This window comes from Zerene cesonia, chromosome 3, assembly GCF_012273895.1.
Source record: "Zerene cesonia ecotype Mississippi chromosome 3, Zerene_cesonia_1.1, whole genome shotgun sequence".
NCBI classification, from domain to species: domain Eukaryota; kingdom Metazoa; phylum Arthropoda; class Insecta; order Lepidoptera; family Pieridae; genus Zerene; species Zerene cesonia.
The window spans coordinates 7,810,849-7,838,697 of NC_052104.1; the positions used below are offsets into that span (position 1 = coordinate 7,810,849).

Genomic DNA, 27,849 nt, shown 5'->3' on the forward strand with positions numbered 1-27,849 from the left:
CATTGTTAGCTCAAGTTGTAATGTATGCATAATTTCATGTTTATGCAGTAATTTTAGTTCTGCCTACATCACTTATGATTTGTTGTCCTTGAATCCCCTTATAGATGTACCTGATATATAATATTACGATATGTTTGTTGCTAGTGTGATGATATTCATAAGATTGGTGTGGCGTTAAACTTCAAAACCCATTTTGTTTTCATGATATTCTGGATATTATGCAACTAGCTGCGCCCCGCGGTTTCACCCGCGTAAGTCCGTATCCCGAAGAAATATTGTAATAAAAAGCCTATATGTTATTCCAGTTGTCCAGCTTACTTTAGTTCTGTAGTTTTTGCCTGAAAGAGTAACAAACACACACACATAACCTTACAAACTTTCGCATTAATAATATTAGTGGGATGTAGTCGAGCACGCTTTGGTACGAATTGGGCCAACGTACCGGGTACAATCCCCCCACAGAAATTAAAAGCGACATATTTAGTATGGGAATAATATTGTGATTCGTAGGGCGAGTGGGGTGACAGAGGCTTAATTATTTTTCCTCATCGTTCCTAGTCCATTAGTTTATTTTCGTCATTATACACTATATATTAAATATCAATATTGATTTTAAATAAATAAATTCGTTATCTTACATAGAACTGAAAACATGTTTTTTTCAATATTTTTTATATTTAAATAAAAATAATTGACATTTACAGAATCATTGCAGCTGTATAACATGATAATTATAATAATATTGGACCGCCCCGGTACATATAACATATCCTATTTTATTCAGTGAAGATGCAGCTTCCTAGTGTGTGTAGTTTTGTGTGAAATCATTACAAATATACATAGAAACACAAATGTTTCCTGTTGGTAATACTAAGCATATCTTTATTAAGTCTACGTACGCAAAAGGCGTAATTTTTTTGAGGTTTTAAAACTATATGACATTACTGAATAATCATTAACTTTAAAACCCATATATTTTTCGAATGACATAAATTTTTTTATTGCATTGGCGTTAAATGAAAAACTATATGCCCTTTATATAACATTAATTCCTTAATATAATATAACACTTATAATATATCCTTACTTAAGCTACAGAGGCTCACTTGTTGGTAACATGTTTAAAATAATTAATACATGTCGCAGATATTTTATGAGGTTAATAAAAACAGTTTGATACTTTCATTCCCCGCTCCTGGTGGATTAGTTGATGACGTGGACCGTATACAGGTTTAACAATTATGTGATAAGAAGCAATGATAATAACGTAATAAATTCTCAGGGCTTTATAAAATTCACTATATTTTTCAGTCCGGTTGATCGCTTAGTGTGGAAATAGACATAATTTTAATTTTTCATATTTTCACTGTATTTCGATATTCCAAAAGTACAAATTCTTAATTTCAAAACGACAAAACAGAACTCCGAAATAAAAAAGCTAAATAGGAATACTGTTGCCTTTTAATTTAATTCCACACCAATAATCAATCTACATACATAGTATTTAAACTATTAAAAGAGTAATGAAACAAAAAATAGTCAATTAACAAAGAGGGGATAAATATGAAAAGTTAAGTACGTAGGTAAGTTGAGTATATAAGCGGGAGAGTTGGCCCGATCGGCCTAGACACCTGTGCGTCGCGCCCAGAGCTGCCGGTGGAAAATCGTGAGTGTGTACGTGTTATTTTATTTATATTACGTATATATAACAAAATATAATGAAAATATAATGTCTAATATCGTAGTTATTTATACGTTTTGTTTTTCGGGACACTTTCTACAAAATTATTTCCAATCTTTGTTGAAAAGTTTGTTTTGTAGAATTGTTGACATTTTAAATATAAACCTCATTTAAATGTATTCAAATACAACAATAAATTAAAATTAATTAACTAGCAACAAAATCATGACTACATAAATTCAATTTGTTAAATTATATCAAACTTTACAAGCTCGTAAAAAGTTTTCATCGATTTCGTAAAACTAAATTAATAGTAACATTTAAATAGATAATCTTACAAATGCTTTATTTGAGTAATATTTAAAAATTATAATAAATGGTTTGTTGGCTCATTTATTTTCAGTTATGTTCAAACACAATTTGATCTATAGAAAAAGATAGAATATATACAGTCAAGTAAATAAAAACTCTTAATAAATTATTTTAATAAATTCTGAAAATTACAATTACAAAATGATCAAATTAATTAAATAATACGGCTAAATAAAGTAGCACTTCCCTTAAAAAAATAGTTTAAAAGATTAACATTTTTTTAATCCTTTCAAAATATAACAGGAAACAGATAACTTAAAATAGTGAATTGGGAGATGTTGAATTATTGTCGATAAAACAAAGTGACAAAATAATTGCGATATTACTAAGTCTCCAATATTATATTAGAAAGAAACATTTATTCTATTAGAATACAACGAAGATTTATTAATTAATTGGAATCGGTATATGAAAAGACAATGAAGAAAGAAGAAAGAAAAGAATACAATGGTAATGATAATAAATTTCATTTATAAATGCAACATATCCCTTACTTACTGTATGCGTCTTCACCTGCAGGCAAAAGCAACTATTTCTGTAGCTCATGTATTATTATGGTTTATAAGCTACATGACTGCCAAGTATTATCAAAATCCATTAAGTGGTTTTCGCGTGAAAGAGCATACATACATACATTTGTCCTGAGAAAATTCGCATTTATAATATAACGTATAATAAGTGACTTATGATAATATTAATAAGACAATAATCATGGTCGATGACCCTAGTAAGAAATATATTTTAATGAACCCCATTCACTATAAAGAGAGATAAAATTTATTATTCATTGTTCTTTATTACATATTCGGTATATCTATTTTCTAACTTCATACATAAAAATATCCGTTCTCGTAAAAGAGTACAAATAACTTCAAATACATTTTCATATCATTCACCCTGATAATGGAAATATTTTAAACAATTGGATAGTAAAAAAATATGAGTTAGTAAAAACTTTTTAGCTTATTTCACCGGATATATACTATTTAGAAATAAATTAATATTAAACAATGTATAATCAACAAACAAGATTAAACAGTTGATACGATAAATCAATACCATATTATGAATTAAAAAAAATGATTGAGTTTTAATTATTTACTTACATTAGTCATGAAAAAACTAGAAAATGGTTCGAACGATTAAAATAGCCTTATCCTACGATCGCAAAACTAATGACGCACAGAACTAAAAGTTTTGAGGAGACATAACTATAAATTTAAAATTAAAAGGTACCATGACAGTCCGTAAGAAGGGTAAGGTTCTTTATAAATTGAAAACTTGTTGATTGAACCTATTTGTGCGTATAAACTTGCTTTAAAATTAACAGACCCAAATCACACCCTAAACATGCCAAAACAGCGCTTTCCTATGATTATACGTTTCTTTTTGCTTGTATCCTCCTTAATAAATTGAGTTACAACTGAACTATTCTAGAACAAGACAAAACTGTAATTATGTCATTATTTTCTGCTATTTACATCCCGGTATAATGTATCAAGAAATTTGTATGTCCCAAAACACTTCCTTATCAAAGCTTATATAATTTAGAAAAGTGAAGATATCATTTAAATAGAAATTTGTCAATATTTGGGGTACGCTCTTTATTATTTAAATAATTTACAAAATGAAACTCACTGTAACGATTCTATCATTTGAAACGACGTGAAAAGCGTGGTAGCAGTTGCAACACAGAATAATTAGTAAAAGTAGTTGCGAAGCTATTTTTTTGTGAATGCTATATCTTTAAACATCTTTGAACCGATTTTGTATGAAACTTGCATAGCCCTATCTTACAGCGTGCCCAACACAACTAAAAACAAAAAACATATCAAACCCACTTATAGTTTATTAGGTATTCGGAGACGAATATACATACAAACATACACTTATGAAATGCACACGTTTCAAAGTTGCTAGAGAATAACATATCCAAAAACTATGCAATTCTAACAGCATTCTACCTCTCTTTTCTGGAAGTCGATCGAAAAAAAAGTTTGCCATTTAATGTCCAATATATAAAATTCTCGTGTCACAATTTTCGTTCCCATACTCCTCCGAAACGGCTTGACCGATTTTGATGAAATTTTTTGTGCTTATCCGGTATCTATGAGAATCGGCCAACATCTATTTTTCATCCCCCTAAATAAAATGAGTAAGGCAGAACAGCGTTTGCCTGCAGCATCATCCTTTCATAAATATTAACAGTAATTCACATAAACAAGGGAACTCTTGGTGATGACAATATTTCATAATTATTCAACGCCAGTTGCAAAATTTCTCCAATGTGATTGCATACGATTTTTTATGTTACCCATGGGATCATAAATCTGATATTAATTGAGGAGGATGAATGAAAATAAAAATACGTAAATGTAAAAAAATTGCATATCTCCCCCCATAATAAGTTAATATTTTTAATTGTTCCGAATTTACATAATAAAATTCAAACATGACTTAACTGCTTTAGAAATTAAAAACTTTTTAACAGATTTTAAACGCGATTTATTCATTATATTATTAACCCGACGTTTCGAACACTTTACAGCGAGCGCCAACTGTTTTATTTATTTAACGATAGAATTACATCCCGGTTAAAGCAAATAAGAAAACAAAATATTTAGAAGTAGGCACCTTAAAATTAATTCAGATAGTGCACATGCTATGTAGGAGTTTCAGGAATTACGAAAGGAAAATAACTAATCTTAATGAGACATAAGCCGCTTTATGCATCTTTTCTGAAGACATTGCTTTTTCTTTAATTTCCTTTTTTAAATCTCGTATTAAAAACATATTTAAACTTTACAAACAGGCAGTAAAATAATATTAAGAATTATAATAGATGAATCCATTAGAATTTATGTAAAATTTTTGGTTTTATAGCATACACATGCTCAAAATTTAGTTTATATATAGATACTAGCTGCACCCGGCAAACGCTGTTCTGCCTTACTCTTATCGTTTAGTGGTATGAAAAATAGATGTTAACCGATTCTCAGACCTACCCAATATGCTTACCAAATTTCAGAGGAATCGGTCAAGCCGTTTTGGAGGAGTATAGAGACTAACATTGTGACACGAGAATTTTATATATAAGATTTGCTAATTCAATTTTCGGATGTAGCAGGTGAACTTTCGGAAATCTTTAAATGCAGTTTCTTTTTAAAAATATAGAAATGTTTCCATTCACTAAACTCGGTATCTCCAGTATTTAAAGTACTTTTCAGAGCCAAAAATTTCCACCTGCACGTTTGATTTACATATTTATCTATTATTCCAAATTCTATTCAATTCTTTTTCAGTATTTTTTGAGTGAAAAATTAGGAAATACTCTGAGTTACATTTACACAATTTTCGTTCGTCAAAACGCACTTTCAAACCTATTTATTAATTAAGAATTAATGTGAAGTCCCGTGTACCCTAGTGAGGTATGGGGCAGATGATATAGTCTGTTTTTCTGATCGATTACCTTACGTACAAGTAGGTGATCGGCTTTCTGTGTCCTGCCAGAGTGAGACTATTTTATTTATGAGTCCTCACCGAGCATCGAAATCAGGGCCCCTCAGTTCTAAGCTCACGCGTTAACCACTATGCCGATCTTTTGTTTCTTCATGCATATAAAGTCGTCTTAATATTATAAATGCGAAAATTTGTTTGTTTGTCACGTCGCATCGCAGCGGTTTAATGATAGTGTTACGAATTTTGTGTCTAGAGATAGTTAAGGCTAGAAAGTGACATAGGCGATTTTTATTGCAGTGAAACATGGTATTCTCGCCTCTCGGGCAGATAGCTAGTCGTTCTTATGTTAGTGTTGATGTTTTATTAACAGAGCTATGGAAAAATTACTTTGATATGTTTTAAAGTCATATTTGATAATTTTTTTCCAATTGCGTACATTACATACTACAAAACATTATTAAAATTTAGTAGTATTTCTATTATTTAGACGAATTTAGGTTATAAAAGCGTGCTCGTAAAACAAACACACATCGCATATTTTGTTCAACCTTTCGAAGTGCAAACTACGCACGACATATTCCCCGCTCAAATAAGCATTTAATCCTTTATTTTGTGCCATTTATTTGAACTGGCGTTTATAGAAATGCAGAAAAACACGCGACGATTCTTTCATGAGCAAAATAGACTGTCAGAGAAGACATGCGAATGCTTTGTCTGAATAAATGTTATATTTCTTTGTGCGTGCTGCAGCCCGAGTTGTAAGCGACTTTGTTTAAAATATGAGCTGTCATTTTGGGTCCGAGAATTTGTTTAAAATATTGTCTGTGTTTTTATTCGTGGTTGGTATAAAAAGGTGATTGGACTTGATAAATGGTTTGGTCGGTAGCCAAACCAAGTAGGTAGTAAGAAGTTTTGTAAGTACTACTTTTGATACTATGTAAAATCCGAACAGAATATACTAAGTATAAGGTTTTATAGTAGTATCAACTTATATTTCACTTTTGAACCTACTTGAGATTTTGAAGGCGATTTAATTTATTTTTGTTCTCAAAACGTTGCAAACATTTGCAGGAAATTGAATACAAAGAGTACAAAAATAATTTTAAACTAATTTTACTTTAATTTTCAATGGTTACTTATATGATAATTGCAATCTTATAGAAAAAATTTTAATAGGTGGGTATATTACAATTTTAATAAATTTCTGAACCAAAGAGTTTAGTTTCAGTATATATTATTTACCTGTGTTATTTACGCGCTAATCTCAGGAATTACTGGTTCGAATTGATTTTTTTTTTTTGTTAAAAAGTCCATTTACTCAGTCCATTTACTATATACTCTTAACGATATATGGATCGTGTACGACATGGGTAATAGCGTTGGTAAAATGTACTTTCGAATTATAGAACACTAGCTGCAACCCGCGGCATCACTCGCGTGGTACCAGGGTAACAATTAGCCTTTGTCCAATCCAGACTATAAACTATCTCTGTAATAAATTTCATACATATACGATAAACTGTTTTCGCTTGAAAGAGTAACAAACATCCATACATCCATCCATACTTACAAACTATCACGTTTATAATATACGAGTTGCGCGCCGCGGTTTCACCCGCGTATCCTTGTATCCCGTTGGAATAACGGGATAAAAAATTGCCAGTTGTCCAGATCTCTATATGTATGTATATTTGTTAGACTAACAAACATACATTCATACATACATACATCCATACTTACAAACTTTCGGGTTTATAATATTAGTAGGGAGTAGGATAAAATCGAAACCGCTCATGACTTAACACGGAGATACAGCAGTCATTGCGAATCCGAGATGGGATGCGATTAAAACCTTTATGCGTCTGGAAACCAACAAGATGTCGGAAAAAATGCTTTTGATAATTTTCTACTAACAAATAATTATTTGACCGCGAAATGTACATGGAATTGAAGGAATCGTAACCAGTGCCAAAAAATAGGATTTATTTTATGTTTTCATCATAGAAGATGAAAAATATATCTCATTATTAGCTGACAGCTCAGCTTACAAAAAAATCATAAAATCGTATCATTAAATGTTTTTTTTTCCTGGATAATGAATGATAAAATATAAAAGTTATAAAGAAAATAGAATGAATCTTGTCTGCTTTGCACTCAATTTTTATTATTTTTAGGTTCACAAAAAACAAAAGAAGTCATATACATAATTCCTAATAGCAATTGGCTATAATATTAATATCAAATTGACATAACATCTCAAAATTACTAGTTTATGATTTTAGTAGCGGTCCAAACCCAAGCTTATTGTTATTTTTATTCAAAACAATCTGCTTATAAAATCAAAGACTGTTTATTCAGTATTTATTGAAGATTGTTTACTTTATAATTGTACTTACTTGGACCGTAATATTTTGTCTTAACAATAATTTGAATTGTAAACAAAACCATTTGTAGAATCTGTTGTATTTGTGGCGTTTATTAAATTCGATGTAATGGTATAATTTACTTTAAATTTTTATATGCAGTTTGTCATGCGCCAATGGGGCAAACCAAATCTGTTATATTATGAGAAAGCAGTTAAATGGCCGTTTATATAGTCCCGTACACACGGCTTGTTTCCTTATATAAATATGCACAAACAATATACGAATCTTTAACGTGTTTCTCTACTAAGAGGAGTTCTTATATATTTGATACTTTAGTCTTGTTTTAAAATAATATTCTATTGACAAGCCAAACCCCTATACAACTTACTCAAACTCATATATTTATTTATTCAATTAGAGTACTTCTAGAAGCACTAGTGAATCCTCATAACATAGTTTTAAAAATATATTTAGCCAAAGCACACACACACACATATCTAATTGTGAACGAATCTTCGCCATAAGTTTATATTATAAAACATCGGTTCAAGGTTTTTTTTATTTGTTACAGATAAAACAAAGCAACAATGCAGAAACAGAAGTCCGCCAAGTCATGCCTCCCCAGCGCGTCGGCCACAGCCTTATTAATCATTCTACTGATTGTTTGTCTGACTGAGGGCGCAACAGGTATGTCTTGGATTTTTGGCGCGAAATAAACATAAAGAACAGATAATGTTTGTGTTGTTTTTTTTTTGTGCGTGCATCATTGCAAAAAGATCGATAAATTGACGTTGAATTGTATTGGCTGTATTTTGTACCATAATTAATTACGTATGGATAAGATTGACTCCTTATTTAATTGCACAAATATTTTTTTTTCTTTTGCTGCACACAAAAATGATACGTAGCAAAGTTAATAACTCTTTTAAAAATTCGGTGAAAATAGTTCTTATAATGTTAATTTACTGCAAATAGCACTATTTTCTTAAGCCGGTAACAGAACTGTAATGATCATATCTATATACGAAGTAGTTGTTGAGTAACCACAAATTTACATATTTTTTTGAGAAAAACTAAGAAATACGCACGAAGTTATCGTGTTTCTTAAATGAATCCGAATGACATAAAACGCGGCCAGAAACAAAACGAAATAGAACGTAGTTCGTTCGCCTTTTTATGTTAATTTTTAGAGGTTTTCACTCTTTATCTAAAAGAAATATCATGTAATAAAAATTACTTAATAATTAATAAAAATTACTTAATAATTAATTAAAGTTCTATAGGTATATTATCCCCTCATAACGAAACAGAACAGAAATAAGGATTAATTATCGACAATTCGCATCTTTTTGAAAACTAAAGATTATATTAATTTGGTAGTGTAATGCATACGCTTTTCATTACGAAGATTATGATAGAAGTACATTTTATTTTTCAATGGTCAAAAATTAGATTTTATAAAGATTTGCCCGCTCGAATATAGAAAAATATTGCTTACGCAAAATTATGCGATAAACTGGAGTCAAATATCGGACGTTTCTATGAAACTTATATCATAATCCGTTTTAATCACGAATAATGTCCATTAGATGATCTTTACAATTCTGAAATCCAATTTCATAATGTTCTAATTATATGTTTCTATTGTTAATCTGCTCTATTTGATACAATAATAATCTTTTCGATTTGCCTTATAACCTTTTTGGACATATCATAAATATGGCACGTTTCATGTCATAGTTCGAATATACACAAAATTCTCAGTATCCTGATATTTATTTTATTTAACATACATAATTTTTTATCATGCTCTCTTACAATGCTCTATTTTCTTCGATTTAAATATGTTTTTCATGCTAAGTCTGGTTCTGTCCATTCTGGAGAATATCATTTTATTATTTTTTTTAATAGCCATACTACAAATTTTTTATAGACCCACTTTTAATAAAATCAAATACCAAACTTGAAATTAAGGTTGTAATAACATGAAAAATTAAAAAACTGTAATTTTTAATTGTCTGGAAGAGATCGCTATCTTAGCGATAAGGCCAACTATTTACGCGTTATCGTGTTAAGTGTTTGCATTTGTTTTTTTGTATGGATGCAAATAGTGAGTTAGCAATCAATGAACTAATTAATTAATTTATAAATCCGTCAATTCGTCACACTAACTGCCATTTGACGTAATCTGTAGCGTTAACTTCAAATCTAAAAAAAAAAAACTAATCACTAAAAATTTATATTATCTGTCGCTTTGGGAACGTCGTGTAAAAAAATCACGTACTACATGTAAACAATTATTAACTTATCACAAGTTATATTGTTTTGACAAGGGAACACTCGATTTAGGAAGAACTTTGTAACTTCTTTGACGGTCTATGATTTCCTTTGAAAGATTGAATCAATTATCAGAAATTGCTTTATTAGTTTTTCAATAACTAACACGTGTAGACTTAATTTAGTTTTATTTCTAGTCTTTAACTATAAGATATTAGGTGAATTCTTAGTTTTATTTTATAATTCAATTCATTATTACTTAAAAACCGTACTATCGCTATAAATAGACTTCATAGACATCTAAAAGCATAATTAATTTCTCGAACTATATGACTTTACAAAATATAATTAAGCCTATTAATGCTACAATAACTATTGTAAAAAGTATCAGCCATTTTATAATAATTATTACGTGAAAATTAATTTATTGACTCTCTTGAAAACTATAACATGCATTTTATTTAAGTAATACGACGAATACAAAGAGAATCGTTCACGATAGTTCACTCAGCTAAAACCAGTGAACTAGTCTGCTGCGGTAGTAAAAGCGTTTTGAATCACGACATAAAATCTGAATTTTCGTGGTGGTTATTGAATTTTATTATTTGAAAATGAAAAAATGAAAAATGCCTGTGTGTGTTCTTATTTACGAAAAAGAGAAAAAAGAAGTCTTCTGCCCTTACTAAGATTAGAAAACACGAAAGTTCTCGCACATAGTTCCAGGGAAGATGACTATGTCTTTTCTCAGATCTCATACAATCTCTGTAGCAAATTTCATCCCAATCGATCCAGAGATTCAAGCGTTAAGTAGAGAAAAACAGACAGTTGGAGACACAGACAGTTATTTTCGCATTCTTATATTGACTATATTATATTGGATTATTTATTTGCTGCGTTTATTCTATCTATTTAATAACAACAATACAATAAATTGTCAAAATACTGACTTCGTTTGTTATAATTTTCATTTTTAAAAACTTCGCCAGTCTGTCAGTATAGTATTATGTTATCGGTGGTTCGACTAATGGTTATAAAGAATGATTTAAGCGGGAATTTCAACAACTACAATCTCCTACAAAAATAAACGTGAAAACTTTAAAGAATCAATATTTAATACAGACTTAAATGATAGCCTGGCTGAGCACATAGGCTATTTTTTATCCAGGTACCACGCAATTTCATTCAGCTAAATCGCGCGGTTTAATGCTGGCTAATATTTGAGTCCATATTTTATGTCGCCGTTAAACGTTAATATGATTGGCCCTCACCGCTTTACGAGTGAACAAATATGTATCGTGCTGTAATTAATTTAACAGCTTAACAATCTCACTCTGGGATTATCTTTTAATCATAATTTTGTTGTAGTTGGGTACTCGTACTGTTCATGTGTAGCTGCATTATTATTAGAAAGAAAGTAAAACGAATGCACATAGATTTATTTCCTAAGCACAATAAATAAAATAGGAAACTCAAAAATTATGTTCCAGTTTAAAAAATTATAAATAGTTCAAATTTATATGTCATACGTAATATCAATCAATTTATAGTATTTAGAAAATAAAAAAAAACCTTTTTAACGGATTTTAAACGCGATTTATTCATTATACTATTAACCCGACGTTTCGAACACTTTACAGCGAGCGTGGTCACGGGGAGACTGTGTGACTGTGTGCAGTAAGTGCATAAATCGCGTTTAAAATCCGTTAAAAAGTTTTTTTTTTTTTCTAAATACTATAAATTGATTGATATTACGTATTACGTATAATACTCGCGTAAAATCAAACACAAGAAAATACTAATTTATAGTATTATTAACTAGCGTTTCCCCGGAATCCAGATCCGAGATTTTTCTAACTTTGTTCTTAACACAACAACGATAATTTATCAAAGATTATTTGATATCGACAAGCGTATGCAGAAATTAAATTAAAATAAACCCAACACAATAAAACAATTCATAGAAATGCACCAGCTCCGAGAATTCTACGGCCTGTCAATGCGATTCCACGAAAACAAATAATTCAAAAAAAGGAATCGCGAACTTCATCGTAATTGCCATTTCCACAAATATTTCAAAACGTGGGTTGAGGTAGGTCTACACGAACGTGTAGCGTAATGGGTTCATTACACACAGAGGGATTTGCGTATATGACCTAACATTTTTTCTTTTTAATATTATAAAGTGTCGTTTACACAGTGTACAGAAAATTGTTTTATTAAGTATGAAATATAACAGTTACGAATAAAAGAAAATATGTTTTATATTTGAAATTTCGAACATTAGGTAAGCGCTTGACCAGGATCTCGCTTACTGGGATACAATGATGGGCTAAGATGGAGCCCGCATCTTTAGAAGGCACCCATGCATTCCTGTCTTGAAGACCCCCAGATTGCGCCCCCAAATGCGACCCCTAATATGCGTCGAACGCAGATTCAGGAAGCAAGTTCGAGTCCCTAGCGGTTCTAAATAAAGTATGTTGAGATGAATCGCTTGGTGCGGGTACATGGAACGTTAACCAAATAGCCCCTAGAATCTGAACGCTACAATACTAATTGAAGAATGGGGATGGCGTCCCCAAAATGTATCAAATGAAAGACCGATAACTCGCCACTCCTCAGCGACGAGCGAAAGTCTAGTCTTTTGCCTACTATAAGTATCTTGTCACGCGTCTATCACGTCAAGCGTCTTAAAAATAATTGAACAATAATATTACAGAATTTAAAAACGCCATTCCTCCTTCGAAACTGTTACAATAAACCTGTTTAATAACTTAAAAAACGTTTAAAAATCCTCAGCGCAATGACATTCCATAATACTCGAAGTTATTTCCAACAATATGTCCACATTTCTGAAGTAATCGGCTTTTAAATAAGACAATTCAACTTTCCACTCAATAAACGTTTAAAGAGACGTTAAACCGCTTGACGTCTCGTAACGATATTTGTTATTTCACCGCGGAGAGAAGTTCTAATATTGTTGGGAGATAATCGGACAAGTGGAGTTGAGTTACTTACAAAACTATTACTTGAAGATGGAACATTTAAATTATATACACGAAAGTGGATGTTAATTGTGAGGATTATAAAATGTTTATTGTTACAACGATAAAACTTTGAAACTGATTTTGCTCAATTTGGTATTCTGATAGCTTCGTTTAGAATAATACCACTCCGGTCCTCCGGCCTCCGGCCTGATTCTGCCCCTGCCCTATTGAGTACCGGTCAAGATTGCATGTTTATCGTAATAAAGTCAACATTGATATTAATTATTATAAACATGAAAAATGTGTTTTTACTTATGTGTTTAGAGATGTTTAATTGTTTATTCTTCTAAAGCTTTTAAATGTCCGAAAACATTTGTAAGCTGGCAGAGGTATCACTTGGATTGCCTCGTTCGAAAGAATAAAAATGACATGCGAAAATTTGATTTTTCGAAATAATATTGCGATCATTAAGTTATATTATCGACAATTAAAACTGAGAATATGTATGAAACTATTTACTTCAGCGTATGCATTTACATGATACGCTGAAAATATTACATCAATGACTATGAAGTTTACGATAATATGTTTACAACAAACGACTAAAAATGGCTTATTTTATAAGATAAGATCTCTCGTATAGTGCAATATAGGTATATATATACGTGTATAATTATATTATGTTTTGGTTCACAGAACAAAGAATTAATAATAGGGGTAGCAAGTCGTCCCATCTTATTCAGAAAATCAATGGATGGCGCAGCCAACGCGGAGGTATGAAAACTGTGCTGTTACACTTGGCTCATGTACCAATGTTTCTTGACGTAGCTCATGGTTCATGACTTCATTCTCATGTACTTTGACTGTCTTGACTCATTAATCTTCTTATAACAATAATCTTTGTCTTAGCTCACCTTATTCTGCTATTTATTCTTGGTTTTCTTTCATAGCATTGTTGAAATCATTGTAGACGTGCGATATGCTATTCCACTTCAAACCCCGTAACTTTCAATGGTAAGTAATGTTGTATGTTTTTTGTTTCTCTGTTCATTTGTTTTATATTCGTGTATGTCTGTACCCTTGTAGCTATTCCTCCCGGAGCCTCGTGTCTCGAGCACAGTGTAGTTAACGCATTGCACTATAGTTTGAATAGAGGGTGAAACAAACGAATTGCTACCTCTATTATTCATTACACTACGCTTGTAGTTTTTCAAGCTTGTACACAGGGTATAATCATTTCAACCATCGGTCGGGCAATTATAAATATGCATGCGTTTGCATATTATAAAGTATTGTAATATTTTCACGGAACCAGCTAGCCTTGCTGTGAATGATTCTGGGAAAATTTAATAAAGCCCTTAAAATTGAATTATTCGAAGTGCACTGCCAAGGCTAGTTTCTAGTTAAACTTTGTAGTAAATTACACAATGTATTTAAATGCCTTTTTTAAATATTTATTTGATGGTTTGTCACATTATTGCATATTTTATTGAGTGGTACGTTCTAATATAATTTATCAAAATATAACTTTTAAATACACATGAAATCTCTTATAGAATTATTAGTTGGACTGTAACTAATATAAGTACAGTTTTATAAGACCATAATTTAGATAGATATTTTGTTATTAAGCCTACGATTACGATTAAGCATACGATATATTTTGTATATTTATGTATATAATAAGATTCTGGTGCATGTTTAAGTAAAACACAAAATCTTTATATTTAAGAAACAGAATAATATATAAATATTATTTCCAATTTCTAAATATTTCATCAGATAAAACTTAATTATTATATGAAATTATAATGTTATGAAATAAACGTAAATGAGTATTTTCGGGCAACCAAAACCTATCATGCAGCTGATTATAAATTCTGAACCATTTGATTACCATAGAGAATTATAACACCCAATTTAGTTTTCTAATTGCGTTGTATTATTTGAAATCTAATAAGCACTGGCACAGTTCTTTTGTTATCCGTTTTATCGGATGATTGAGTTATTTTATTTTATCGTTTCGCGGATGACTTGACGCTTCTTTTAATATTTATATCAGCATAAAAATGCAATATATTTCCTATAAGAATTCGGTTACAAATTTACTGTATTTATATATGTGTAAGTTGTATTTCTTATTTTATAAAAGTAATATTTCATAAGTTTTCACTAAAAAAATAAATTAATATGTCTTAAATACGAAAAGTTACAAATTATTAAATTTAACAACACCTGGTATTGTATATAATACAATTGATATTCTTCAACTTATCACATATAACATATTCATCCCACTTCATCGGTTGTTTGTTACCAATAAATAACTCATAATGCGAAGAAAATAAAATTTCCCAAGCGGGTAAAGCTTTGTTCAATGCAATTCTTTCATCGTATTATGCAAAAACATTACAAGTCCATAAGCGTAGAAACAGAATAAAATGTATGAATATTAAATCTATTTATTTCGTTCAAAGTTGAATTAATTTAAGAACTATTCTTGTTTATTCTAGAATGTCTAGAGTTAGGATGCATGTTCGCGCTTTTAAAGTGTAAAGGGACGTAGATGTTAAAGCCATTTTTGGCACCTTAACTACACTCCAGAAGATGTTTTAGGTTCCTTAACATTTAAAATCAAATCAGCCCACTTTTTTATGAACAGCGGTCCAGTAATTTTCCATGTTTTTGTTACAAACATTGATAATAATAAGTGCTATAATCTTTACTCCTTTGAAACTGACTAATTAACTACACCTTTCACGGATATCCAATGACAGTGCTGAAAATTAAAGTTCACAAGTAAATGAAAATTATGTTTTTTTTTAATCGTTTGTAACAATTATTACACTTAATATGAACTATTTTTATAATCAAAGGTTACATTGACAATCGTCTTAATTTTTTCCTTGCACTTTTTTATCATTATTTTCATCTGTATGTTTGTAAGGAACCGATTCCTTAAGACTCAATTTTGAACCACAACGGACAGATTGAATTCTTATTTTGACTTATCAAGGATCGGTGACTACACAATAATTTAATTGAGTCCAGCTTTTTTCATTTTACTCATAGTTTAACGACAAGGTTTGATAACATTATGCCCTAGGCATTTTGAACTGCATAAAATTCCCACAAAATGTGCAAAAACAAATGGTAAAAAAATGATTATTGATTAAGAAGCAGATAAATTTTCTTGAATATCTAAATTTTCCTGTACTTTTTGTGTATCATAGAAATATCATGCGCAATTCGAACAGATGTCTTGAGAGCACCTGTATTAGATAGTGCTTGATACCTATAAGCTCTAAATACCAGAATTTTTGTGTACATCTTGGTACTTTAGTGCTAATATGCCACGGCAATCATGGTGTGCCAACAATTACACAAATATAACACACTAGCTGCACCCCGCGGGTCACCCGCGTAGGTCCGTATCCCGTAGGAATATCGGGATAAAAAGTTGCCTATATATTATTCCACTTATCCAGCTGTCTACGTACCAAATTTCATTGCAATCGGTTCAGTAGTGAACGCGTGAAAGAGCAACAAACACACATACATCCTTACAAACTTTCGCATTTGTAATTTTAGTAGGAATGTGTAAATATAGAGAAATTAAAACTACTTATCATAAATAACACACTGTTATTACTTCTCAGCTTTTAGCTACAGTTGTCTTGTTTTCATCAAAACATATCGATCACACACGAGACGTGGCACACAAAGTTACGTCAAAGTGATAGGTTAATGTCTTCGCTTATTAGATAAGGGATAGAAGCCATTCCTATAATGCATGTGATGCGTTTTATGAGCTAATGCAGTGGAGTGCCCTGCCTAGTGGCTTGACTAATAACCTAATAATATTGTGAACTAGCTGTGCGTCATATTTGTTTGACGATTGAATCTGTAAATAAAAATAAACGCTGAAATGTACAATAATGACTTTCGAATGACTGTAGATAATTGGACTAGGTGTGAATTAATTGGTGGAAGTTTGTTTAATTTAACTTTATATAAAAAACTTACCGACGTTCCTGTGAGCGAGGTACACCAGTTAAAAGTAAGACCAAATAAAAACAATTACCTCTCAAACACAAAAAGAAACACATCAGTCGGTTAACAACCCAAAGACATATCAAGTATAAAAAATAAAAATACAACCTTCATACCTTAATCTAGCTTATTGCTATTATACAGGTGATTGTAATAAAAAATTCATAACATCATATCTTTTATATTTGAGCGCCTTCAACGAAACTTATGTTCTATGTATATTTATGTATTATACAAATCTAATCTAATTAAAAATAAGGTAGATACTATTATATTAACTTTCTTGACACCTATAAACATGAGTACATTGTAAGCTAATATTATTTAAAACAGCTGTCTATATACTACGATCTTCTTATTTCAGGTTCCTGCTTAAGCTACGGCCATTCTTGCTGGGGAGGTGAGTTAAGTTAATGCTTTATAGATGTTATTAACTGCATTTATATAATATTTAGAATAAATGCTTTTATATAATATTTAGAATAAATTGATATAACAATAATTATTGTTTAATTAATCTGCATGAAATGTAATCATTACTGTGGCGGGGTCACGGGTGACCGAGAGGCTAGGCGTTGCTACGGTTTGGCAAAAAGACGCGGGTTCGAATTCCGCCTCGTGATCAATTTTTTTTCTATTCTTTCAAAATTTCTCATTTATAAAGCATTTGAGTGCTATAAAACTAAAAATTAAATGCATGAAATACAATTACGTTTTCTTTTTTTATTTCGATGTGTATCTATTTTCAAATCCAATTTTTGCAATAAATTGCCATTAATATAATTTTAGCTATAATTTATAATTTAGTATACGTGTTAGTATTTTATCAACTGACTAGAAAATAAGAGGATGTTACCAATTTGACTGTTTTTTGTGTTTGTTACATCATTCCTTCATAACTTTACACGGGGTGAACCGATTTTGATGATTCTTTTTTATTCCTTTTGGTGCCTCCCATGGAGACACATTTAAATTTAGTCTAGTTCTAACAATTTGTAGTCCGTTAAATTTTCATTTTAAAATGGATATTTATTATTTTCGACGCTACCTGCGCAGAAATAGAAAATGGGCAGCTTATCAGAAGACAGTGTTGACACAAAATACACAACAATTTTTATCATTGCCGATTAAGGCATTAAGTTTATTGCCTACAATAGATTACATCGACGATTACTTTGATAAATAGCTCATAAATCGACATGACAATGGCAACTGCATTTTCCCATATGTAAGAATGCAATCGAATAACTCAAAGCTATAGATTAGGTGTATGTTTGTTAATTTAAAAGCAATTTCTACCTGGATTCGCAAATAATATTATTTCAGCTAAAAAGCGAGATGTATTTTTATATGTAATAGCAAGGAACTGAGCTGGTGGTTCGTCTGATGGTAAGCGATCTCTAGTCTCAATATTCGCAGATGTAGTGCCTATGCGAATGCTACCCACGGAAAAGGGATATGTAAATATATAAGGATAAGGATGGGAAATATATAAGGAGGTAATAAGGATAAAAGGATGGACTGGGAAAGGTTCGGAAAACGATACGGGTTACCATCTCCTCCTCTTACCGTATGAAACACAGTAGCATTATCATGCTGCTATTTCACGCCGGTCTGTGGAGGAAGAAATGTGGAATTTCTAAAAAAAAATCGCTTGTGCGATTCAGAAACATATTTATTTTTATATATCTAATTGTTTATAATATGTATAATAGACATTATTCATAGTACTATATATGTATATTTTATCTTTCGTGTTATATTTATGCTCTGCCCTACTCCTCTCCTCTATCTAATTTCTCTCTGTACGTCTGGTTGTCTGGAAGAAATCGCTATATAGCGATAAGACCGCCATTTGTTTGTAATGTATATATATTAAGGTTTTTATGATGTTTCAAGAGCAATAATGAGTTAATAAAATAAAATAATAAAATAAACATGGAACTACAGGTCTTTTATAGGGGTGTGTGTTATTCCCCGCTGCGAGCTGCCCCAAAATATACCAAAGCCTGCTCGACTCCCACATATAAATTTTGCTTATTATCGCTATAAATAGATTAATACAACAAACTGAACATGAATCATAGTAAAACATCGATTCGATAGATTAATGTCAATCACACTAATGCGTAATATTGTGCTACTTTTATCATTCAATTCTGATATTTCTGAATCCGAATATCTCGCAAAATTAAAGCTAAAAAAGTTCGATCTCAATCGAGCCTAATTACTATTGGTACGTTTTCAAATCATGCGAAGATTCCTCATTGGCTATTGTTAAGATTCATTCGTATTTCTAAACGTCGAACGTATTTTCATTTTTGAAATTTCATGGATAACATAATTTTCTTGTAATCATAGCTGATATTAGACGAATTAAAAACCACTACTTTTTGTTAAAAGTAGAATTCGTAAGTTTATTTTATATATTTATGTTATATTTAGAAAACAAATGATAAATTAACAATAAGATTCGTACACGCAAATGGTAACTGTTCATTGCGGCTGTACTGCAAAACGACTGAATCGATTTCGAAGAAATTCAGTCAATAGTGAATTGAATTGTGTTTACATCCCTATAATTGAAGTTACGTGCGATAAACTTAGATTTAAACAAACAAATTACAAAATATCAATTAATTACTATGTCCAATTTTTAAATAATAAACTTCCAAAATAAATACTGAAACCTATTTAGACCATATACTTAGCGGTCCGCCCCGGCTTCGCCCGTGGTACATATATAGTCTATAGCCTTCCTCAATAAATGGGCTATCTAACTCTGAAAGAATTTTTCAAATCGAACCACAAGTTCCTGAGATTAGCGCGTTCAAACAAACAAACAAACTCTTCAGTTATAAAATAAAAGTATAGAAGTGAAATTGTGTTCACTTGTTTTTTGTTTCTATAATTGTTTGTCCTTTTATTTTCACATCACAACAACGCGATCTTATGATGTGAGTTTCGTCTCTAGAGATAAGCGAATAGAGAGTGATATAGGCTAATTTTTGCTGCGGTTCTTTGACCAGGCGAGCAGAGCAAGATAATTTATATATAAAAGACCTACAACCTGTCATTTAATTAATTCTTAATCACAGCGGACATTTTAATCTCATCATGCCAAATTATTCTAAACACGTCTAAACGTTTTCCCGCCAAAATGTGTAACGTATGAATATTAAATATGACTAATGAATTAAATATAACACCCGCTAATCCAAAGATTACGTACAAATCAGGTAAATTGCTTTTTAAACATGAAATAGACTTATTGAGTTAACTGAATATAGAATTGGAACTACGAAGAAGTTTTGAAACAATCTTAACTCCTTTGTACATTGTTTCACTGGAACATATTAAAAAAAAAAACAAAACACATTAGTATGCAATAAAAACAATCAATGTCTCTTGCTAGTTCTTATATAGAGGAAGGAACTTATTGAGTCCTGCCGACACCAATCAAGATAATCTTATTAAATTAATGTATTGACACCGATCCTTGATAAGTAAGACAAAGCATCAATTATGTCCGTTGAAAAAGGATCATAATCAAGTCTAAAGGATAACCCATTCCTCCACACAAACATACAGGTGAAGCCAATAAACGCGCGTGAATGCTGAATAAATAATAACAATTTATTTAATGCCTTTGATGAACTCGTCATAAATGGCCTATAGGGATTATTTTTTTTAACATTTCAATGTACGTAATTGCGGAAATGAATGGCTTTAACGTAAAGTAATTTTGTTCCATAGAACATAATAAATACCAATTAAGTTAACATTGTTTCGTACCGCGTAATAAATGTATTGAATAAACAACATATTTAAAGTTTTTTGGAATATGCATGTTATTTATAAACCGAGATAAAAATTAACGCGAAAAAATTTAAAATTAAACTCAGTAATTATTTGATCTATAAGTTTAATTATTAATAAAGACATTGTGATGAAAAAACGTTATGTTTGCTGATGTAAAATTTCAAATAATTCCGAATAGAAAATAAATTAAATACTTCAATTTTCAGCACACGGCAAGCGATCTGGGAAGCCGCCCGCATCAGCCCCTGATTGGTTCATTACAAGAATGTTACGACGTATGGCTAACAATGAGATGGTAAGTAATGTGTGTGTGTGTGTGTGTGTATGTGTGTATAATTAAACATAGTGTATGCAATTAAAACACGTATTGTTACTGTTTTACTGTTGTCAATTTTACATTGATGAAATTAAACTATTGTTTACAATAATATATTAATTTAACTCTTCGACAAGATTGTACATAGAAGTATACTTAAAAATAATAACAATAATGATTATAATAAAGTGAAGAATTTGTTTGGCGGCCTTATCACTTAGAAGTGATCTCTATTCTCTCTATAATCTTATTTGATCAAACACTTGTTTGGAAAATAAGCTTAATATTATTCGACAATTTGCCTAAAGCAAAAATTCATTTTATATGTTGAACTGCAAAGTATCTTATACCTTTAAACGAGCAATTCTTGTATATATATATATATATATATATAATTGGAATCTCGGAATCGGCTCCAACGATTTTCATGAAATTTAGTATATAGGGGGTTTCGGGGGCGATAAATCGATCTAGCTAGGAATTTTTTTTAGAAAATGTCATATTCGTGTTTTATTCGTGTTTTATTTTTCCTGACATCTATTGGTGAATAATAATACTATTTTGCTTCGTAGATAGCTGGACAACTGAAATAACACATAGGCACTTTTTATACCGATATTCCTACGGGATACGGACTTACGCGGTTTCAACCGCGGGTCACAGCTAGTAAAAATTAATTGCGAAATCACCAAATGACAACATATTTTAATAAAATTTTGTTATACCGACATCTTTATAAACATTAGAACAACATTTTGCAGCAAAACGGCAACAATTTCGAAGTAAAACACAATGACGCAGATGACATCTTCCGGGTGGATATAGACGACTCGTCGGCGAACAACCCTTTGTAAGTTTTCCTTTCTCAGTTAGTTTTGTTCTAGTTACACATGTACGCAACAGATGGCGCTGAAACCAAAGACAATTATTCAATAAAAAGAGCAATGTGCATTTTAACGATTTTTTCGATATTCAAATATGAAGGTAACCGTAATATAAAATGAAATTAGAAAATTTAAAAACAATGAAACTTGCATAATTCTTCAATAACTGCTTCATATAAATTTTGGAGGATAATTTAAAATAAATCTTTTAACATAGTTATAAGATTTCATTGATAATTATGTGTATTATTGTATAGTTTATAATAACATTTTAATATTTAATACTGGCGATCCGCCCCGGCTTCGCCCGTCGTATGCATGAAACTGTCCGTGGTATGTAGAGGGTGAAACTATTGCAATCGGTCCAACAGTTTCTAGCAAACTCCAGTTGATCTTTATATAATGACTAGCTGCACCCGGCAAACGCTGTTCTGCCTTACTCTTATCGTTTAGTGGTATGAAAAATAGATGTTAGCCGATTCTCAGACCTACCCAATATGCTTACCAAATTTCAGAGGAATCGGTCAAGCGGTTTCGGAGGAGTATAGAGACTAACATTGTGACACGAGAATTTTATATATAAGATTATAGATTTAAATATCTATCAAAACCTAGCGGTCCACCTCGACTTTGGTTCAAAATATATTTATAGTCTTAAACACTGGTACATATAGACATAACCAATGATTAAAGAACTTTTGAAACAAACCCCGAAGTTTCAAAAAAATTTTCAAAGTTTAACAATTATGTTGTTTAGAAGCAATCATAGGCGATCTTAATTCTTGGACACGTTTCTTGGGCATTTTATCTAATCCTTAGTAACCATAACATCGTAAATATACCAACTGCTATCCAGGCGATATTCTTTAGAAGATAACCACTCGGGATTAAAATTTATGACCTATTTTCGAGGAGAGCTAATCGTAAATTCACTTCACTATTTTCAGAAAAGACAGCGAAGATCTACCACTGGATGCAGCATCAAAGTTACCAGAGGCCAAACCCATGTTGGACGACGACTTACTCACGAAAATAAAACTGTGGCAAATAATGGTATGTTCCATACTTCTTATCTAAATACTAGCGGCCCGCCCCGGCTTCGCCCGTGGTTCATATATAGCCTGAAGCCTTCCTCAATAAATGGGCTATCTAAAACTGAAAGAGTCTTTTTTAAAACGGAACAGTAGTTCTTGAGATTAGCGCATTCAAACAAACAAACAAACTCTTCAGCTTTATAATTGTAGTATAGATGTATAGCTCAAAGGTGACTGACTTACTGAATTAGTGATTTAGCTCAGCCTAAACCACTGGACGGATCGGGTTAAAATTTGACATGCAGATAGATGTTATGACGTAGGTATCCGCTAAGAAAGAATTTTGATAAATTGTACCCTCAATGGGAAATACGGGATGAGTGTCTGTAGCATGAAGCTTTATTAAGACCGTGGGCGAAGCTGCGGGCAACAGCTAGTTATATGAGAGAACTTCGCCGGACAGTCTATAATTTCATAAATCTTCATCGAATTGAGTAATAAGATACTGTTCGAGTATGACAGTATGTCGTATCTTCAAGTTCTTGTATTGAGGGCGTAGTCCCATGTGATCCGGCCCACGTATATATTGCACGTATTGCAACGCTCAATTTTCTTATTTACAGAACAGAGCACCTTCAAAAGGTCATTTATTATAATCACAACGTGTAGGTACTGTAAATATTCCATTTCGATTAAATATTTATAACCTTTTGTAATTGTCAAATCCTATCTTCCTACTAATCCTACTAATATTATAAATGCGTAAGTTTGTAAGGATGTGAGAGTGTTTGTTGCTCTTTCACGCAAAAACTACAGAACCGATTGCAATGAAATTTGGTACGCTGCCAGCTGGACAACTGGAATAACATATAGGCACCTTTTTATCCGCGGGGCGAAAGCTAGTATTTGATAAAACCGCGGGGCGCAGCTAGTATTTGATAAAGATTTTAAGAATCACCAGGATAAAATGAATAATTGAAATTATCTTACGTATACTCTGTGTAAGAAAGAACAAGTGTGTTTTAAACATTATTCACCATTTTGATAATCTAAACATTATTTTACAACTCTTGGACACACATCAAGCTGTCATTAACTCAATTTTTTGACATTTACTAATCTTATAAATCTCTTATCCCATTTTGTGCTGGCAGCCATCTTGTATTTGAAATTTTTCATTCTATATTGTACTAGCCATTTCGATACCCATACTGAGTGAACCGAGGATTAACTTATCTGCCCCCCTACGACGGCCATTTAACTAATTTTCATGAATCATAGCTTAAAACACACGGACTTTACAAACAAAATAAGTTCATACATTCGCAAGATACATAGTTACAAACTTATATCTTTATATTGGCATTAGAGGCTAATGAATAATATATTTGTTTCAGCGGGTTGCCTCACAAGACCACTAAGCTGCTATAAAATCGACTAAAGAGATTAACATCTTTATTTATACGAATACTCCTATCAAATACCGTCAGTTGTAGGGCTGGGTTACAATTGACCGTTTGTATCATATAGTCTAAGATTTCTGAATAAATAATATTTACATACAACATATATACTTCAAATCTCTTAGAATTTTGAACTTTATAAATCTGTTGATCTTGTGGTGAAATATAACATTATTGTAGCTCAAATATAATATATATACAAGAGTATTGATAAATATAAAAATATACTTCATTGTTGGTGTTAAATAGGAAAACTGTAAAATAAAGGCAAATTAATTGTAATGCAGTTTTATTTTTTCATTTCAATATTATTTAACATATCTTCTTATACGAGTGGTACATATTATATAATATACTAGGTGTTCGTAATATTAAACTTTCCTCTTTATAATATTAGTGTAGATAATATACTAGGATTAATTTTATTTATAGTACTTCAAAAACTCCTGATATTTTTTCATACTGTGATTCAATATTCATCATCACCATTAGCCCATATATTATGTTCCCCCTGCTGGGACTCAAGCCTCCTAAGAGAGTTTATGATTATAAAAGAGAAAGATAAAGTTAACATAATATGGAAAGGAAAAAGGTTCTATAGAGAAATATAAAATAAGCTACAACAGATACGAAAGAGATGGCCAGGAAGTTGGCCATAGCGGATCTGTACTTTTATTCGTAAAAAATATTTATCATTTCAGGGATCACGTGTGAACAGAAGGGGAAATATAAAATCTATACATAATATGATAAAATCGAAGGAAACTCAAAATTGTACATAGAATATTTTTTAAAAGAAAGCCACTACAAATTATCATTTTATCATATTATCATATTATTCTTTTGATATACACACAGATACCCAAGCCACAATTAATTAAGCATTAATTAGAGCTTATGACCTGATCACTAAAGTACACGCGAACGAAGTCGTGGGCAACAGCTAGTAATTATATAGAAATAGCATTTCGTCCGTGGCTTGCACAGTCAAAGGAAATTCCCGTGGGAATGAGATTAATTGTGGTAAAAAGAAGTCTAGCTCACTATTTCCAGATACAAAAATCATATAATAAATCACTCCGTTGCAACGCGAAAGATAGACAAACGAGCGAACAAACACACTGTCGCATTTATCATTTTACAATTAGAAGTATACGAAAATAATCTTTAAATGTATCGTCTGAAATTTTTAAATCAATTTATGCTGATCTGTTGAAGGTTATCAACCAGATTAGCATAAAAAGTGAAGTCCCGTGTCCCCTAGTGGGGTATGGGGCAGATGATGTACATCCGTTTCACTGATCGATTTTCTATAGGGACAAGTAGGTGATCAGCCTTTTGTGTCCTGCCAGACCGAGACATTTTTTTTTGTGCGACCCCACCGGGAATTGAACCCAGGACCCCTCGGTTCTACGCTCATGCGTTAACCACTTTACCAAGGAGGCGGTCCTTACTACTTACTACGGCGGTACTTACGGTAACCAGATTAGCATACGTATATAAAATTCATATTAATTACACCACTTATTACTAAAGGACTAATGAATTTTGTTGTTTACCTTCACTTGGATTAAAATAAAAGTGTTAAATTAATAAACATAGTAAATTAGCCAAGTCTCTGAAAATAATATACAATTTATGTCGTTCATTTTAAATAATACATAAATAAATTCTTTATTTGAGAGTAACAAGAAACCAATATCAGTTTTTAAAACAATTAAACAAAAACCAATTCACTAAAAATCACAAAAATTAACATAATTAACATTATATAACACAATTGAATTTTATTGTATTAAACACATCAAAGTAAGTAAATTTTTTTTTTCTATTCTTTCAAAATTTCTCATTTATAAAGCATTTCAATGCCATAAAAACTAAAATTGAAAATTAAACACATCACAGTAGCTAAATCATTGAATGTATTATATAAATCTTTGAGTTTATTATACAAACAATTTAACACATTCAATTTTGATACAATTACCTTGCAAGTAATCCTCCTAATGTCGGTTTCGTTTTAACAGCAATATAACTGGGAGTTCACCAAAAACTACAATAGTTAGTTGTAATGATACGAGTTCTCTAAAAGCAAGCCGTATACCCTCCCAGAGTATGGGGGAGTGCTAATTGCAAATGCCCATTGAAGTATATGGATATATCGACCTATACGAAGAACAAAGTTATATATGATTATAGTACCAAATCGTTTTTATTGTAGTAATTGAGCTAAGGGGACCTATATATTATATCAGTAAAATATTTTTTTCTTAACGTGTATAGTTTCGGAGATACCAGTCGAATAAAGTTACATTTGCTTTATTCCTCCAAAGAATAATGCGATATGCGTACGTATACCTTTACTCGCCGTCTCGACCGACGGGATTGCAAGCGCGCGGAGAGGGAACATCGGCGGTTGTGACCTTATTCGCTGTGATGTGCCCTTGCGCACGCGTCTTCGTAACATTAAGCAATTATTATTGTCAATACGTATTTTTATTATAAAAGTAGATTGTTTATGATTCAAAAATGAAAATTACGTGATCTCAATATATGATAAGTCTTGTAACGAAGCGTATTTTCAATAAAACTAATAGTGCGATGCCCGCTGCCACTGCGGTAAATAATGAAAAAATGGACTTTCCAGGTAAGCAAGCACACATTTATATCATATTAAGTTATTTTAAGCAAATCTTTAGCCATTTTAATTAATTTTAATTAAAATTACCTTAACTGATAGCTTTTAACGCGAAATAATCAAAATTAGTGGTTCTATGTCATTTAGTTTCCTTTTTCTACGGAGTTTCAAGATTTGTTACAAAATATAAAAAAACAATAAGAATTGATGTTTTTTGTATGTACACTACTCGTCTTAATACTATAATCGTCTGTTAATTCAGCACATACATGTTAACATTCTACTACATTCGTCGGAAAATACATCAAAACATTGGGTTCTATGTGCATATGTTACTTTTTACGCTGGAATCGTTTCGCAATTTATGGGGTACATGTGCAATTGTTACTTTATTCTTTGTTTGATTATGAGATATACCTTTTTTCCAACTCAAAATAACCGTGAAAGCCTAAAAATTTTTAATTTTTTATTCTATTGTTAGTAAATACAGGCCTTTTTAT

The 27,849-nt window shown here is 31.2% G+C and overlaps 1 protein-coding gene across 2 annotated transcripts; it reads left to right on the forward strand.

Moving 5' to 3' along the window:
* The first annotated feature begins 1,602 nt into the window (after window positions 1–1,602).
* On the forward strand, window positions 1,603–24,875 carry LOC119838118 (neuropeptide CCHamide-1). Of its 2 annotated transcripts, XM_038363946.1 has the most exons (8): window positions 1,603–1,674; window positions 8,450–8,565; window positions 13,836–13,913; window positions 17,557–17,592; window positions 21,221–21,309; window positions 22,092–22,180; window positions 23,162–23,267; window positions 24,646–24,875. In XM_038363946.1, exons 2-8 carry the CDS (start codon window positions 8,466–8,468, stop codon window positions 24,667–24,669), a joined length of 522 nt encoding a protein of 173 aa, XP_038219874.1. In that variant the 5' UTR covers window positions 1,603–1,674; window positions 8,450–8,465; the 3' UTR covers window positions 24,670–24,875. The 2 variants fall into 2 exon arrangements, with proteins under 2 accessions (XP_038219874.1, XP_038219883.1); XM_038363955.1 differs by lacking the exon at window positions 13,836–13,913.
* Window positions 24,876–27,849: the final 2,974 nt, after the last annotated feature.